Genomic DNA, 17988 nt, shown 5'->3' with positions numbered 1-17988 from the left:
AGCTCAGCCACGAAGTGACAATTCTTATCAACTGTATGCAAGAATTTCCTCTGTGTTGATCTCACCAACCCCCATTGTCTCACCTCTGAGAAGCAGAGGTTACATCCTGTAGATCTGATATCTGATTGGAGGTTAAATTTACAGTAATACTATTGGTCAACAACTTAGTTTTTGAATCCAAACAACTCAGAAGCTTATAAAAGGGTCTTAGATTCATTGTTTTTTCTCTTATGTTCCTGACTTGCTGTGGTGAGATACCTACACTAGTTCTTTCTCTCCCTTTCTCTATGACCACGCTTAGAATAATGACTTGTAATGCTTGTTAATGCTTTATGCTTTGTAGGTGAATCCATTCAAGTGAAGTAATACTTGAATTTAGAATTCCATTCTCATGACCATTCCTTGAGCTTAGTCAGCTAAAGGCATAATACTTGATTGCACATGGTGAACATTTTAATAGGCTAACTTCTTAGTCTTATTACGAGTCGCATGTGAGGTATTTATAATATAAATACTGTATATACACGTCAAATATTACTGCCCACTACAGAGTCTCTGTCCATCGTGGTTCGGTCCCAGTTCCGACTTGGGAAGGAACGGCTCCTGATCCAGAGCCAGGGTTTGTGACCAGCCGCTTCAGAGGTCCAGTCTCTCCTACCAGCAATGCCAGATATCAGCAGGTCCTCATGGACTGCAGACTGTAAACACTAATTGTACAGAAGAACATATAAAGGTTTATATAATAAACTTTACTGTAGACACAGAAACATGATATTATAAAATGTTAACCACAGTCAAGCCCATCTCTAACACTGTGATTCAGGTACCTAACAATATGGAGCCATTGGAGTTTATTTTTTTTAAATCCATATGTGTTGATTGAAGAATTAAGTATAATGTTTTGGTTAGACTCATTAGGAAAACCAAGTCCCTGCAATGATAGAAAAATAACAAAGTCAGTCAGCAAGTCAATTTTGTATTTAATTTCAATCAAATAGTCCTACACACATAACGTGAAGTACAGTACTTTTATTTCACAAAACAATATGTGACAAGTAGAATAACTTCCCACTATGGTAACACTTGACCTTTTCTGTAAATCTGGTACCCTCACTTTGATAAAAAATTATTTTAGAATACTTTGGGAAAGGTTCAACATTACATTACACACACCGTCACTCGTTTATGTTAAGTAAACATGAATTAAGGCACTATCATTTCCTCATTATAAAACACCATCAAACAGGACAAGGTTGTCACTTCATCAGTGAAGCATTTTTACAGACAACATCACATCAACCATCACCATATCATCTACTCTGCCTCATCATACTCATCCTTTCCTCAGTTCACCTTGTCCAGTTCCCTCTATAAACAAACTATCTAGTTCTACATTACATATTACTATACATGGTCCCTGTGCATTTTCTGCTGGTGTATCCTGAGGTAGCTCCTCTCTGAGAACCTCTTCTCACAGTGCATACAGGCGAACGGCCTCTCTCCCGTGTGGATCTTCAGGTGCATCTTTAGCTGGTGCTGGTGGGAGAACCTCTTCTCACACTGGGGGCAGCTGTAGGGTTTCTCCCCTGTGTGGACCCTCTGGTGCCTCTTCAGGTGGGACGATCGGGAAAAACAGGCCCGGCACAGGTGGCAGCCGAAAGGTTTCTCTCCCGTGTGCATCCTCTGGTGGATCTCCACCTGTTGGGGGAAACTAAAGGCTTTCCCACAGAACAAACACCGGAAGCGCTTCTCTTTGGCGCTGCCACCTTTACTGATTCTGTCTCTACTATGGTCATTTGTCAATGGGCTTGTGTAGCCATTTATTGTTGAGGAACTTGCATTGTCTGAGGTCTGGTTTAACATTAGGAGGGTGTGAGGAGGATTAAGGCCAGGGATTGTCTGTGTTGTCGCAGGGTCCATATTCCAGTTGATAGATCCTATAGAAGACAGGCTGAAGGCAGCACCTGTTAGGGGGTTAACCTGAGGCACCATCAGTCTCTCTGAATCACAACTATAGGAGCAGGACGGATCATTGCTAGCCGAGTCAATGTCTGTTCTCTCTAGCTGCATACGGACACCTCCCCGTCCACGCAGACCAACTCTACGCATCGCCCTGATCTCAGCCAGTCTGTTGTCATGGAGACTAAGTTCAGTTGTTGTTTTGTGTTCGACTGTTGGTTTCTGGTTGTGGTTAACAGTGTTGATCCCCAGCCCAGAGTTGAGGACGCTGTCCCATCCACTGACCTCCGCTATGTCGTCTCTGGTCCTGGCCTGCTCAGTGATGTTATTCCCCAGGTCCTTGGCTGCACCGGTCTGGGAATCCAAGATGGCCACCCAGTCTCCTCTGTTAGCCTCCAGCCAACCACCTGCAGGAATAGTTTACAAAATAGACTTTTCAAACATGGCAGAGAAAATGTAACATTATGACTATAGCTACGGTTCCCTGAAGGAGGGAAATGAGGTACATCATACTACGGGGAGTCGGTTGAAGGATCTACAATCACGCCTGAGAAGGTCAATGAAATCTGCGCCTAGCTGGAAGCCCCGCCTTCCACAGATGATAAGCGCGAGACTCAGATTCATTACTTCAATTTAATAACGCTTTTCACCAAGCCCTGGAACGGGCGGCACGGGGCCAAACAGGTGTTCTACCTCATTTCGCTCCTTCAGGGAACAATAGTTATAGTCTTGACGTTACGTTTCTTTTCAGTCAGTCAACTTCGGTACAACATACTATGGGGAAATATAATCACGCCCAAGCCGAACCCAACGAATACTAAATGAAACGGCCCATGACAGACCACCTAAAAAACCTCCCTGCTCATGGCTTCGGCTAAATGTGTTGGGGACTTCCACGTGGTATCTGTACACCCTCCCTGAATCGACCAGTTTAGGTGGTGTTGTGACTTTTGGCTAATTAATATTAAGATAATTTACTGATTTAATTAATGGAATAATTAACTTATCAGATTTATTTTATTAATTTGGTTATCCTATCCAAATTAATCTAAGAGGGGCACCATTAAGGGTTGGATATAGAGAGACCCTTGAATTAACTATCAGTACTTATCATTAGTCAATTTACATCAAGCTCTGAAACCACAAGAACCCAATCGCTTACAAATTAACTCCATGTCACATAATTAATTCAAGGTTTTATTTACTAGACTAAATAAGTTGGAAAATTAAGTAGTTAAAGACACAATATAAGACGGGGTACAAGGGGGTACAACACAGTTATTGAGGTGAGAATCCCCACAGGTCAATATGAAATAGGTTTCCGTACTCAACTCAGACAAACCCAACAGAACATTCACAGGACTTGTGAAAATAACATGATCTTACTCATTGAAACAGAACATGTCGACCATAGGCTTTCGCAACTGTGAAACTCCAGAGCTCCCCAACCAAGAATACACATGAACTAGGCTACCGATTAGCATCTGATGTGGACAGTCCCGGGATAGTATTGACCATGGGTTTGTAAATTAGACCTGCTGTCTTACAACACTCAATGACTTCCACCACTTTAAACACACAAAGGGCCACTTTCAGAGGAAATTAATAATGCAATGGGGTTTAGAGACCGGTCTAATGAATAATGCAATCCGTGACGTACCTCGATTGGCCTTGCCACTTGGGGTAACTGTTGTAAGAACGGGTGTTTGGAGCAGTTGGCATGGGAGGACCCGATCCCGTGCCACCTCCCATCCCCGAGCTAAGTGCGCGGGGCTGTCTCCTTCTCCGCGCCATAGCAGGACCATCTCACCTCGCTCCTGGAAGCGGGGCGGCAATCAGGCAGGTCCGACCTGGTGCTGGGCACGGCCCCCTGCAATCCCAAAGGAAGACAACCGTGCAGTGCCTCTTCCTGCTTCTTTCTGGCCTTGAACCGGGCCTCCAGGGCCGAACTGAACAACCCCATAGGAGAAATGGGCTCATCGCGGTATATATGTCTGTCCCTCTCCAGCACCTTCGAAAGCATCAGCCAAAGATGACGCTGTGCCACCACAGTAGCTCCCCTGTTCTTCCCGAGCGCCAGAACGATGCGCAGAATAAAGTTGGACGTAACAGTATGAAAAAGTACGAAACTGTATGCACTCACTACTACTGTAAATCGCACTGGATTAGAGCGTCTGCTAAATTTACTAAAATCTAAAAATGTAACATGAATCTCATCCAGGAGCTCTGCGTGGGGCTCTCCTACATCCAAAGCCGTGCCCAGGTCCGCAAGCAATGGCAGACGACGGGGATCGGGCATACACCTTATCCAGCTGAGCGACAGTGCTTGTTAGGGCGCATAGTATTCGCACTAGCCACACCCTTGTTATCCAACAGGCTAGGTAGCCAGCTAGCTTGCTATAGACTAGAGGCTTGTGCGCACCAGCCCCGCCCAATCCATCCCCTCCAGATCCATGAAGGGGGTACCACCCATGCAGCATCAGCTTAGCTGAATGCAGGCTGGATCAGGTTGTCGTCAATTCTTCAACAAAATCGGGAAACAGGAGCAGGTCGTGCTTGACTGTGGCAGCCACTGGGGGCAGGTACTTCCCACCAAACCTTGATGTCTTCTGACGTGGGGTTGAACACGGCCACTTCACCTCCAAACGCATAGCCACCTTGCGGCACAGTTCTATGAACGATGCGTTGGATACCAGGGTTTCCCCCGCTACTCCCGTAGCGTGAGATGGCTGTCCTGGAACTAAGTCCTCTTTGTCACCTGAGAAACCCCCGGAGCTGTCCAGGGACACCAAGTCATCATCCAAACCTGGGCACTGTATGTCACCGTGGTAGACTGAACCAGCTGGCTCACCATGTCCCTGCTGGGAGGCTAGTTCCACCTGTTCCCGACAACAGCCTAAAGTGCCTCTCCGCTTCCTGCACCTCGTTTTTCAACAGATGCCAGAATCCTGGAAAGGAAAGTTGCCATCGGTAACTCCAAGCTTCCTCAAGAAAGCTACACGTCTTTCCAGGGAGTTTGCATGCAGTATGTGGCAATGCGCACACAGACTGTTCCGAGCAAGGGCCGCCGGTTCCAAGCCGAGACAAACTATACTATAACCGCATGACTGGGGGCATGATCACGACCCCGGCTTAGCCATCGTCGTCTTGATCGCTTTCTTACTCATTACTCCAGCAAACTGAAGAATAAGGAACTGTTTGATTAGGAAACTTATGATAACAAATACAAACTTCCGTACACAACGTCCAGGGGGCGAGCACGCTCTACCACTATGGGACAGTTTAGTTGGCGCAACGTAAGAGTCTCGTTTTCCAATTATTTGTTTTAGTAGCTTGAATCGTTCCTGTTCACAAGATGAAGAGCGGGAGAGTTGAAGGAATGCCTTGGTTACCAACATATTCAAATAACGATTGACATATTTTCATTTTTGGGGGGGGGGGGGTCAATTTATTCATACTATTTCATCCTTCCACAAGACATAGTCCCGACACATCTGGGGTTGCTATCCAAGCCGGCTGGTCGTTCGTTCTATTGGTTCGGTTGCTAGAGACGTGACCCAGTCGTTTGTTCTAAATTGCCATACTGGCTGGCAACGTTGTTATCCCTTGCTTGCTAGCTAGCCAACTATGGCTAATTTACAGTCAAGTCAAACAGTGCAGGCAGGATAACAACAGTAGTTGTATTTGCATTTGTTTATGCTGTTTTCTAGTGACATTTATTTGGATACATCCATAACAATGAGCTAATGAGGCACGATTTCGCCTGGCATAGAAAATGTGCTCACGCTTGTTAAAAAAGTGCCTAGTTAAATAATGATTCATGATTTCGACTGGCTGAGAAACGCTGCCTGCCTGTCTTTCGTCCAGACTCGTTCATTACTATGGGACAGTTGGTGATAGAATTTGAATATTGAAACAATATTCAACGCTGTTGAAAACTAAATGTTAGTCTAAAAGAAATGTGAGATAATGTCTAGATGCTTTTTATAGTGGAGATCAACTTTATAACTTCCCTGCCTGGGCTGATGAGACAGTGGATTGCGCAGTCAGATGGAACAGACTAAATAGGCATTTTAACGTCGTAGAATTAGCCGGTGGTAACTTGTGGAATAGACACCGGCTGGAAGAAAGAATAATAACCAGGTGCATCACTATTCTATTACTGTATGTAGGCTATATGTATTTCTCTCTTACCTTGCTCCCCCATCTTTAGTCCACTCAGCAGATCAATGCTCTCTGGTTCATCTTCTATTGTCTCCTCTTTGACCAGCAGCAGATCAGGCTTCCCATCCTCCATGTCTACTGACTGTAAGAGATACAGAGTGAGAGGATGTTGGATCAAGAAATCTGATATGAGCACCCTGCTATGGAGCATCATCTGATTGGGCAATGAGGGATTGCTGTGAGTACTATGCAAACATGTTAGTTGATTTTATACTAAGCAAATGTGTTAATTGATTTGATTACTTGACACTCTTTAAAATGGTTTGATAATTCAAAAGGCATGGTCCCAAACTTCAGACAAAATGAATTAAGACCTGGGCATGTATCCAAAAAGAGTCTCAGAGTAGGATTGCTGATCTAGGATCAGGTCCCGTATCCACAAAGCATCTCAGAAAAGGTCCTAGGAATTCTGCTAAAACCAGTTTAAGACAAAAATAACTCCCAGCTCAGAGTAGGTTTTAGGATGATGTTTAGACACTGCCCAGACAAACTCTGAGCCAGGAGTAAAATCAACTCTGAAAAGTTTCTCAGCTGGTAATCACAACAGTTTGAGGCACTGCAAAGGAAAGATGGTGATGAGGCCCATTGACATTGGTTATTCCCCATCATTTGCAACAATCACAATGAGGCATCGCCAGCTGTGAACTCTATAGCACGCCTCAGACAACCATGTTGAATGTGACTGTACATCTTAATGTTGCAATGGTAAATAGTTTGATACTGTATCATTTCACCTGACACGATCAATTCTCTTGATTATCGGCATGCATAAACTTTTTTTTAACCAATTCTGATGGTTGTTAAAGGCAGAATTTTGACAACATTACCGTTATCAACACACTCTTCACCCCCATTTAACAACTTCAAATCGTTTGAAAGGTCTATCATTTTCGTCAAACACATTCATAGGTAGGTCCAATTTAGGCATCTTTTTGAACAACGTGATATTGCGCTCCAAAGGGATAACTTGAAATGGCATAATGTAGGTAATTAAATAATCGATAGAAAAACATGTTTATTTATTTGCCTACTTGTCATAAGTATTTAGGCATATCATGTGAAATAGGAACTCATGTGAAATCATTGTCAAAGGCACAAGAGATACTGCTGCATGTAGATTTAGATAATTCTATATGATCGATCCATAAATAATCAAAACATTTGAACAAAGCAATTGCATGTGACGCAGGAACCACCGACTCGCTGCATTTTTCTATTATCAAGACACTTGCTGGTAACTCTTAACGGGTTAGGACCGCTCATGAGGTGTCCTAAATATCTGTCTACTAGGTGTGAATTATGACTAAAGAGGCTTCATGCATAGATTTTATTTTTACCCATAAGAGTAGAAAGTTTCTATTCTCAGCACTTACGACCAATTTTCTCCTCTGAGACGCTTTGTGAATATGGGCCCGGGCCCAGGTCCCCACCTGTCTACATAGTCCTATTCATTATGATCGAAAACTGATCCTAGATCAGCACTCCTACTCTGAGAGGCTTTGTGGATACAGACCCTGACCTAATACCATTCAGACAGTAGTTTACAGTGGACTCACCTCAGTGAGACTGTGTGTGGTCCTGTGCTGCTCAGCTGGTGCCTCTTTGGGTTCAGGAGGAGGTGTAGTTTGTTTGTCCATGACCATGGTCACCTCAGGGTTCCCCAGACCCTCCTCACACCCCTCCTCCTTTACCAGCAGCACATCTGGACCCTCCTCCTCCTGGAAGAGAGCGGTGATACAGATTACACAGACACACTCCTTCAGGCACGTGCGCACACAGATAATAAACACTTTAAGCAGAGTGTTTACCCATCCTTATGCTTATAAAGTGCTGTCGGTGTATGCAGAATAGGGTGAGATCAGATGTGATGTATGCTAAAAGAATCAATGAATACTCCCTAGAATGCCCAAGAACACAAAGGCAACTTGCCTAAATGACTACAGACCCGAAGCACTCACGTCCGTAGCCATGAAGTGCTTTGAAAGGTTGGTAATGGCTCACATCAACACCATTATCCCAGAAACCCTAGACACACTCCAATTTGCATACCGCCCAAACAGATCCACAGATGATGCAATCTCTATTGCACTCCACACTGCCCTTTCCCACCTGGACAAAAGGAACACTTATGTGAGAATGCTATTCATTGACTACAGCTCAGCGTTCAACTCCATAGTACCCTCAAAGCTCATCACTAAGCTAAGGATCCTGGGACTAAACACCTCCCTCTGCAACTGGATCTTGGACTTCCTGACGGGCCTCCCCCAGGTGGTGAGGGTAGGTAGCAACACATCTGCCTTGCTGATCCTCAACACTGGAGCTCCCCAGGGGTGCGTGCTCAGTCCCCTCTACTCCCTGTTCACCCACGACTGCATGGCCAGGCACGACTCCAACACCATCATTAAGTTTGCAGACGACAACAGTGGTAGGCCTGATCAACGACGAAAAAGGCTTCTCAACAGTTTTTACCCACAAGCCATAAGACTCCTGAACAGGTAATCAAATGGCTACCCAGACTATTTGCATTGTGTGCCCCCCCCAACCCCTCTTTTTACGCTGCTGCTACTCTCTGTTTATCATATATGCATAGTCACTTTAACTATACATTCATGTACATACTACCTCAATTGGGCCGACCAACCAGTGCCCCCGCACATTGGCTAACTGGGCTATCTGCATTGTGTCCCACCCGCCAACCCGTCACTTTAACCATATCTACATGTACATACTACCTCAATCAGCCTGACTAACCGGTGTCTGTATGTAGCCTCGCTACTGTATATAGCCTGTCTTTTTACTGTTGTTTTATTTCTTTACCTATTGTTCACCTAATACCTTTTTTGCAATATTGGTTAGAGCCTGTAAGTAAGCAGTTCACTGTAAGGTCTACCTACACCTGTTGTATTTGGCGCACGTGACAAACTTTGATTTGATTTGAAAAGTCCCATTTTGTGTTTATTAAACAAACACGTTTTAAATACATCATATGAAAACCACACATACAGTGCATTCAGAAAGTATTCATACCGCTTGACTTATTCCACATTTTGTTGTGTTACAGCCTGAATTGAAAATTGATTAAATATTTTTTTCCTCATCCATCTACACACAATACCCCATTAGTACTGCATGGTACACACAAAAAATAATAAACAGTCCGGCACTACAATTTGTTACGTCCGGTACTTAGGTCTAATGTGTCTCACGTGATTGAGAGGATCAAGTCAGCACAGCCTCATTATAGCGCAAAGAGCCTCCTCCACTTATTCATTGCTAAAGTGTGTTACCTTATGCTGCACAGAAGTTAACACACTTGAATAATGCACCACGACATGTAGAAATGTTGAAACTGTTCATTACAGTTCGCAAAACAATGTCTAAACAGGCTAGAACACGTTTACAATGCAAGACGATACTTACACACTCGTTTCTAACATGGAAGTTCAGCATTCCTGAACAGTACCATCACAAAAGTCAGAATGTTGAATAAATGTATATTTAACTTACTTTACCTGTTGTCCTCTGATTTTGTCCTTATGTAGGAGGTAATCTGAGACAAAATATCCACAGGGAAGAGTTATCAGCCCGACTTTCAGTACGCTGGTCTATGGTTGGTATTACCGGTTTTTAATATCAATACAGATGCAAATTTGCACATGACAAACACTTGCACAATATGGCCGATCCTAACCGAACCACAGCTGATTGCGAGGAGACTATGTTCGGTTACATTCAGCTATTGTTGACATATTGTTCATCAGGTGCAGTGTGTTAAGAGATTGAAAATACAATTCATTTTATTCAACATTCTGGCTTGTAGACACTACTGCATCTTTTGTATGGCGACTTCAGTCAGACTGATAAGCCATGGAGTAACCATGGTAACAACCTGATGTTTAGACAAGGTAGCGTCCAGCTTTAATTAAGCTACATTTCCTTGCTAGCTTACAGCTGAATTCACTACCCTAGTTCTTTGTTTGTGATATGCAAACCATGATGCAAAATATGCTGATTTCAAAGATGATTGTCACCAAAAACGTTATTAAATTCACTTTGTCTCCCTCGCCAACAAAAACAAATGCACTTGTCTTCCTTCCTTTGCCTCCCATCTGGTTTTCACTCGATTTCATAGCAACAAACTCAGATTACAGCGACATTCTGCCTCACGAATGACATTAATTCCTTAGACAGTGCACTCACTTCTTTTATAAAAGAAGAGAGTGCTTCTTCTATGCAAATGTTGTTAATCAGTACAATAAAATAATTATCTTAGCAGTTGCCAATAAAATAAGTCCTAAATGGAAAGGAAAACAACCTCAATTACTCAATGCATCACACACTCCTATTGAATAATATGCATTCACCTGTATTGTGAATAGACTTAGGCTACATCTTTATTTACCCAGTATCAATACAGATTTTCCATTCAAATAAATGATTACCATTATGTTGTTTTCTAGTTAGATTGGTAAAAAAAGACCATTTGAATATAATTGATTCAATTAATGCATACATGGCTGTCTCTAAAAAGAAATACGTAAAAATGTAATGATATTGAACTCAAACGATGCCCAACGATTGAACAGAGCAGTATCTGAATTGATCTGGCTGGATCATGTGCCATTCTATGACTTTGGCAAATACGCCTTTTTTTGTGGTATCGTTTTGGTGTCAAGTATCGTGATTCTAAACCTGGTATCGATATTGAAGTCAAAATTCGATATCGAAGCCATAATGACAAAGTGAACACATGTTTTCAGAAATTTTTGCACATTTATTGAAAAATGAAATACAGATATCTAATTTAAATAAGTATGCACTGAGTCAATACATGTTAAACTGATGTACTGAGTCTCACACCTGGCCTGTACAATACTTCCACATTCTTTTAAAATGTCTTCAAGCTCTGTCAAGTTGGTTGTTGATCATTAATCAACGGGTGGGTCTAATCTTGGACGCTGATTGTTTAAAACTGCATTCCAGGCGGTGTCTATTCCAGAAGTTACCACTGGCTAAAACTATGACGTTAAAATGCCTATTTACTCTGTTCCATCTCACTGCACAATCCACTGTCTCATCAGCTCAGCCAGACAATTTATAAACTTGATCTCCACTGTAAAAAGCATCTAGACATTATCTTCCATTTCTTTTAGACTAGCAATTGGTTTTCAATAGCGGAGATTTTTATAAACCTTTCTGTCTGTCTCTGACATTTGCAACATTGTTTCAGTATTGAAATTCGATCTCCAGCTGTCCCATTGTAATGAACAAGTAGGGGTCGGGAGTTATGATGAGACAGGCAGGCAGCTTTTCTCAGCCAGTCGAAATCATGACTCAGCATAGTTTTTATGGATATATACTGTACAAAGAAATGCCAATAGAAAACAGGTAAAATGAAAAAGTGCAGCTAGTTTGCTGTCTTTCCAGCTTCAGTTTGAAGTGATTGTGTTAGCTGTGTTGTTGGCTAGCTCCTCTGAACAAGTGTCCTGACGAGAGAGCACATTTTCTATGCCAGGTGGAATCGCGCATCATTAGCTCATTGTTATGGATGATTCCAAATAAATGTCACTAAAAGACAGCTTTTGCAAATGAGGCTACTTTGTTGTTATTCTGGCTGCATTGTTTGATGTGACTAAGTTAGCCGTAGTTGGCTAGCTAGCAAGCAAGAGATAAAAACGTTGAAAATATGAAGAGTGGTAGGTGATGTGGTGTTGGATTTGCCACAAACATATCGCTTTGTATTGAGGGCATAAAGTAAAAACAAATGGCCACATTTTTTGCAGTTTTAATTTAGTCCCTTATTACAAACAGGATGCATGTTTTGGAATATTTTGTATTCTGTACAGGCTTTTTTATTTTTACTCTGTCATTTAGGTTAGTATTGTGGAGTAACTACAATGTTGTTGATCCATCCTCAGTTCTCCTATCCCAGCCATTAAACTATAACTGTATTAAAGTCACCATTGGCCTCATGGTGAAATCCCTAAGAGGTTTCCTTCCTCTCCGGCAACTGAGTTAGGAATGACGCATGTATCTTTGCAGTGACTGGGTGTATTGATACACCATCCAAACTTCACCATGCTCAAAGGGATATTCAATGTTTTCACCCTTCTACCAATAGGTGCCCTTTGCGAGGCATTGGAAAACCTCCCAGGATTTTGTGGTTGAATCTGTGTTTGAAGTTCACTGAGTGACTTTACAGATAATTGTACTGGGTACAGAGAAGAGGTAGTCATTCAAAAACCATGTTAAAATGTATTATTGCGCATAGAGTGAGCATGCAACTTACATGACTTGTTAAGCAAAGGTTTATTCCTGAATGTATTTAGGCTTGCCATAAGAAAGGGATTGAATACTTATTGAATCAAGACATTTCAGCTTTTCATTTTTAATTCATTTGTAAAATGTCTAAACATAATTCCACATTTGACATTATGGAGTATTGTGTGTAGGCCAGTGACACAATCTCAATTTAATCAATTTTAAATGTAGTCTAACGCAACAAAATGAGGAAAAAGTGAAGGGGTGAGAACTTGCTGAAGGCATTGTACCTGTCTCAACAAAAGCTCTGCATGAACTTGATAAACTGCATTCATTTTCTTATTAAAAGTGTCTTGGGAAAGAATTAAGTAGTTGAATGGAAGTAATTAAATGGGCATTTGTGACCATCATATAGCCTACACAGTACAAATACAATGTAACAGACTTTTTAGGCATATATATATACACACCTTATATATCACACAATGTTTGGATGCAATATTCTACCCAGGAATATTCAACACTGAAATCTGTTACCCTTTTTATTCCAAATGCACCTGTGGCTCTTTTCTACTAACAATAATGAAAATTCATCTTTGACTTTAATGAAGGGTTTGATCTAAAGGTGAGAAGCTATCTTGTGGAATGGTTACTTTCTATGTTATAGAGTGAATGGTTTTTCAGCTGGTGTATCCTGAGGTAGCTCCTCTCTGAGAACCTCTTCCTGCCGTGCGTACAGGTGAACAACCTTTCTCTCATGTGGACCTTCAGGTGCATCTTCTGCGGGTTCTGTTGGGGGAACCTCTTCTCACACTACGGCAGCTGTAGAGTTCTCCCCTGTGTGGACCCTCTGGTGCCTCTTCAGGCTGTACGAGTGGGAGAAGCGCATATGACACTGGGTACAGCTGAAGGGTTTCACCCCTGTGTGGACCCTCTGGTGGATCTTAAGGTTGCCAGCCTGGGCGAAGCGCATGTGACACTGGGTACAGCTGAAGGGTTTCTCCCCTGTATGGACCCTCTGGTGGGTCTCTACGTTCTGGAGGCAGCTGAAGCCTTTGTTACAGGACATGCAGAGGAACCGTTTCTCTTTACTATTGCCTGATGTTGCTTCCCCTCCCTGAGCCTTGGCTCTTTGGTCCTTTGAGTTCAATACTTGATCGAAAACAACACGGACGTGTGAATCGGAAGGTGCCATCGACGTGGACACTCTGTCGCGATCCCTGAGAATGTGTACAGGGGACTGGGTCGCAACATTTGGATTAGTCTCTAAGCTTTCCCTGTAATCTAAGACATCTCTACCTTGTGAGTGTCCTCCTAATTGAGTCTTGTCTGCATTCAGTGTCAGAGGAACGTCGTCCTCCACTTTCACAGTCACTTCGTCTACGACTATAACCACCCCTTTCTTATCTAGGCACCCTTCAGAGTATACACTACTACTGTACTGGTTCCAGTCCCCTCTAGACAGATCAGTCTGGGTCTCTAAACCCAAGGATATGTTGCCAGGTTCCATCTCTGTAGTGTAAAAACAAGACAGATCATCAACACCAGTGTCTAACGTATCACCATCTCCAAGGGAATTAACCGTCCTCTGGCTCTGGTGAAATACCGGTAAATACTCGGAGTCAGGAGCAGGAGGACAGCCCAGTCTCCCTGGGTCTGATTTGTGGTCAGATCCTGTGTGTAAGAGCCTGTGTGTTACAGTTAAAGTCTCGGTGTCTGTCTCTGACTTGAGGAATGCGTTCGGCGTTCCACTGACCTCCGTGATGCTACGTCGGGTACTGGGCGGCGCTGGGGCGGTGGTGGTAGGGACCTCCGTGGCTACATGGGCTGCTCCAGTCTGGATCTCTCTGCTGTGTCGTGGGTCCTCCTCCTCTCTTTCAGATCTCTCCTGCTTGACCCCAGGACCAGCAGCCTCTGCATCTACAGACTGACACAAGAAGAGAGGTTATTACCTGTGCATGAGTTGAATTGGATAACAATGTCATAGGGAAGTCTCACAAGCTCTACTTTCGTACCTTCACTATATCGGCATTGAACATGTCACCCTCCCTAGGAGAGGGGGTGTCCTTGACGATTTATTATTAAAATGAGAGGCCGCCTGGATCGTTTTTGCTATCCATTGTAAATAATGTTTGTAAGCCTATGTCGCCAAATTACACTACATGGTCAAAAGTATGTGAACACCCCTTCAAATGAGTGATTTGGCTATTTCAGCGAAACCCGTTGCTGATAGGTGTATACAATCAAGCACAAGGCCATACAATCTCTATAGGCAAACATTGGCAGTAGAATTGGCCCGTACTGAGCTCAGTGACTTTCAACGTGGCACCGTCATAGGATACCACCTTTCCAACAAGTCAGTTCGTAAACTTTCTGCCCTGCTATAGCTGCCCCGGGTCAACTGTAAGTGCTGTTATTGTGAAGTGGAAATGTCTAGGAGCAACAATGGCTCAGCCGCGAAGTGGTAGGCCACACAAGCTCACAGAACTGGACCGCCGAGTGCTGAAGCTCGTTGCGCGTAATAATTGTCTGTTCTCGGGTTGTAACACTCAATACCAAGTTTCAAACTGCATCTGGAAGCAACGTCGGCACAAGAACTGTTTGTCGGAAACTTCATGAAATGGGTTTCCATGGCTGAGTAGCCACACACAAGCCTAAGATCACAATGCCAAGCGTCGGCTGGAGTGGTGTAAGGCTCACCACCATTGGACTCTGGTGCAGTAGAAAAGCGTTCTCTGGAGTGATGAATCACGCTTCACCATCTGGCAGTCCAACGGAAGAATCTGGGTTTGGCAGATGCCAGCAGAACGCTAACTGCCCGAGTGCATAGTGCCAACTGTAAAGTTTGGTGGATGAGTAATAATGGTCAGGGGCTGTTTTTCATGGTTCGGGCTAGGCCCCTTAGTTCCGGTGAAGGGAAACCTTAACGCTACAACATACAATGACATTCTAGATTATTCTGTGCTTCCAACTTTTGTGGCAACAGTTTGGGGAAGGCCCTTTCCTGATTCAGCATGACAATGCCCCTGTGCACAAAGCGTAGTCCATGCAGAAATTGTTTGTCGAGATCGGTGTGGAAGAACTCGACTGGCCTGCACAGAGCCCTGACCTCAATACCATTTTACACCTTTGAAATTAACTGGAACGCCGACTGTAAGCCAGGCCTAATCACCCAACATCAGTGCCTGCGCTCACTAATGCTTGTGGCTGAATAGAAGCAAGTCCCTGCAGCAATGTTCCAACATCTAGTGGAAAGCCTTCCCAGAAGAGTGGAGGCTGTTATAGCAGCAAAGGGGGGACCAACTCCATATTAATGCCCATGATTTTGGAATGAAATGGTCAACAAGCAGGTGTCCACATACTTTTTTAGTTTATTTCTATGATCATATGTAATCCATACGTGCTTTATAAAAATCATGTTTTATTTATATCTGTAAATTAACCAATGAAATCAAACCACAGCCGGCTATGATTACAGACACTGGTGTGTGTCCTTTCAAACTCTAAACTAGTGACCTGCACTGTCATTATGAAGACAGCTTGGCTGTTGAAACGTTACAAAATTATTGCATCTGAGCTCCTAGTGTGTGCGTGCGGCAGTCCTTTTCTTTTTCAAGTCTCACAATCTCCCTCTGCTATGACAGATAAATTAAGATGTACATGTGAGTAGTCTTTCTGAAATAAACTGGCTACATTTGTTGGACTGTCATTTTTATGTAACACTATGACACTAACCTCTATCACGATAACGTTCTTGGTTGAGGTTCCACTCCCCTCATCAACAGTGATTGGTTGGTCATCTCTCCATGTTTTGTGTCCTGCAGGCTTCACAAAGCTCCTGTGGCCTCCAGTGAGATGTCCTTCACCTGAGAGAGTCACTGGGGGAAAAGAGGTGGTTAGGTTAGCTACTGTCAATGCTCAGTGGTATATTGTACACTATTGACACTGTCTAGAATTGGTAGGGATGTAATGTAACACTTTGCTTAACTTCTTAATATACTATTTATAGATCGATTGATTATGTTCCATGCATCATATTGTCTTCAATTAGTACATAATAGAAAATGCTGTAAATTAAGAATCTGGTTAGAATATGATATTTTGTCTTTATGCAAGATAGCTAAGAAATCAAGGGAATTATTGCATATTATGCAAAAACTGACCAAGACCCAATTTTGTTTAACACATCTAAAGTCACACATGGCAGATGGGAACGGGGCGACAGGCTGCGTCTTCTGCAAAATGTACCTCTTGCCATTCCTCTGCACTGGTCGAGGATCTTGACACTACTGGGATGATTGGCGAGGACGCGCTCTTGCGTTGTCCTTTCTGCGCGCTCCCGTGCCACCTTCAGTTCTTGTAGCTGTAGTTTCCTCCGCAATGCCCTGTTTTCTTTCTGGCTTTTAGTTATTTCCAAACGAAACACTGCATAGTCGTCGTCTACGAGTTTACAGATTTCTGCTACGGCTGCATTCGCTAGCACCTCCATAATGGAGGCTATTTGAGTGTGAAAAACCATACAGTTAGCCATCGTTAGCTAGCAGCTAGCTAACAGTAGATAACATATATCAAACAAGTCCCGTCTCCAACGCAAACTAAACACTGCCTGGGGAAATAATGTGATGCTGTGCAGTTAAATTAATCATATTTTGAGTTACAAGATGTTAATAAACGTATAAATAACGACAATAAAAACGCTAACGTGGAAATTGTTATTGGTCAATGATCATTTCCGTATAAACTGAAGAGAAAGGATCTTATTGGTTGTCGTCATAGCTCATAGGGTTGTCGTCATAGCTCATAGGGTGTGGTTAAATGAAACATTTGTGTACTGTTTGAATTACGGTACAACTTATTATATTACATAAATCTCCTATGATCAATCCTTCAAGATGACAGCAGACTTGTTTAGAAAGAACAGTGTGTTAGCAATAATATAGTAGAAGAATAAGGTCATTATTTATCTACAACACCTCAGTAAAGAAAATATTCAACTATACTTGTTCTTGCCTAGATCCTTATGGTAATTATTACAATACAGTGTATTGCATAAGTATTCTCCCCCCTTAAACTTCTAAATGTTGTGTTACAACCTGGAATTGAAATGGATTTCATTGTAAGTTGTCAACAATTTATTGAAAATACTCTGTCAAAGTGGAACGAAAATTCTAAAATAGTTTGAAGATGAATGAAAACTAAAACACTAATATACCTTGATTACATAAGTATTCACCCCCCTGAGTAAATACTTGTTAGAAACACCTTTGGTAGTGATTACAGCGTTGAGTCTTCTTGGGTAAGTCTCTTGAGAGCTTTGCACACCTGTAGGCTATTGTGCAATATTTGCCCAATATTCTTTTAAATTCTTCAACCTCTGTCAAAGTGTTGGGGATCATGGCTAGACAGCAATTTCCAAATCTCGCCCTTGATTTTCAAGCAGATTTAAGTAAAAAATGTAACTTGGCCACTCAGGAACGTTTGTCTTCTTGGTAAGCAACTTAGATTTGGATTTGTGTCGTATGTTATTATCCTGCTGAAAGGTGA

General features: G+C 42.7%; 1 protein-coding gene across 2 annotated transcripts; it reads right to left on the bottom strand.

Moving 5' to 3' along the window:
* Positions 1-963: 963 nt before the first annotated feature.
* LOC139577704 (uncharacterized) lies at positions 964-17270 on the bottom strand. Of its 2 annotated transcripts, XM_071404882.1 has the most exons (6): positions 16693-16975; positions 16180-16322; positions 14201-14371; positions 7740-7901; positions 6154-6265; positions 964-2366 (listed from the first exon to the last, which is right to left on the bottom strand). In XM_071404882.1, exons 1-6 carry the CDS (start codon positions 16973-16975, stop codon positions 1405-1407), a joined length of 1833 nt encoding a protein of 610 aa, XP_071260983.1. In that variant the 3' UTR covers positions 964-1404. The 2 variants fall into 2 exon arrangements, 1 of the variants encoding a protein (XP_071260983.1); XR_011675364.1 differs by lacking the exons at positions 964-2366; positions 6154-6265 and having other exon boundaries at positions 7834-8805; positions 8916-14371; positions 16693-17270.
* Positions 17271-17988: the final 718 nt, after the last annotated feature.

This window comes from Salvelinus alpinus, chromosome 6, assembly GCF_045679555.1.
Source record: "Salvelinus alpinus chromosome 6, SLU_Salpinus.1, whole genome shotgun sequence".
NCBI classification, from domain to species: Eukaryota; Metazoa; Chordata; class Actinopteri; order Salmoniformes; family Salmonidae; genus Salvelinus; species Salvelinus alpinus.
This window is presented reverse-complemented; position numbering and strand designations above follow the sequence as displayed.

What these genes read in the sequence shown, in the direction of transcription:
- LOC139577704 (XM_071404882.1), bottom strand. Translation starts at nt 16,975, where the DNA reads ATGGCTAACTGTATGGTTTTTCACACTCAAATAGCCTCCATTATGGAG. An exon ending in AGAACGTTATCGTGATAGAG is followed by an intron (nt 14,372 to 16,179) that starts GTTAGTGTCATA and finishes TTCTTGTGTCAG; the next exon opens with TCTGTAGATGCAGAGGCTGC. An exon ending in CCCGACGTAGCATCACGGAG is followed by an intron (nt 7,902 to 14,200) that starts GTCAGTGGAACG and finishes GCTCTCTTCCAG; the next exon opens with GAGGAGGAGGGTCCAGATGT.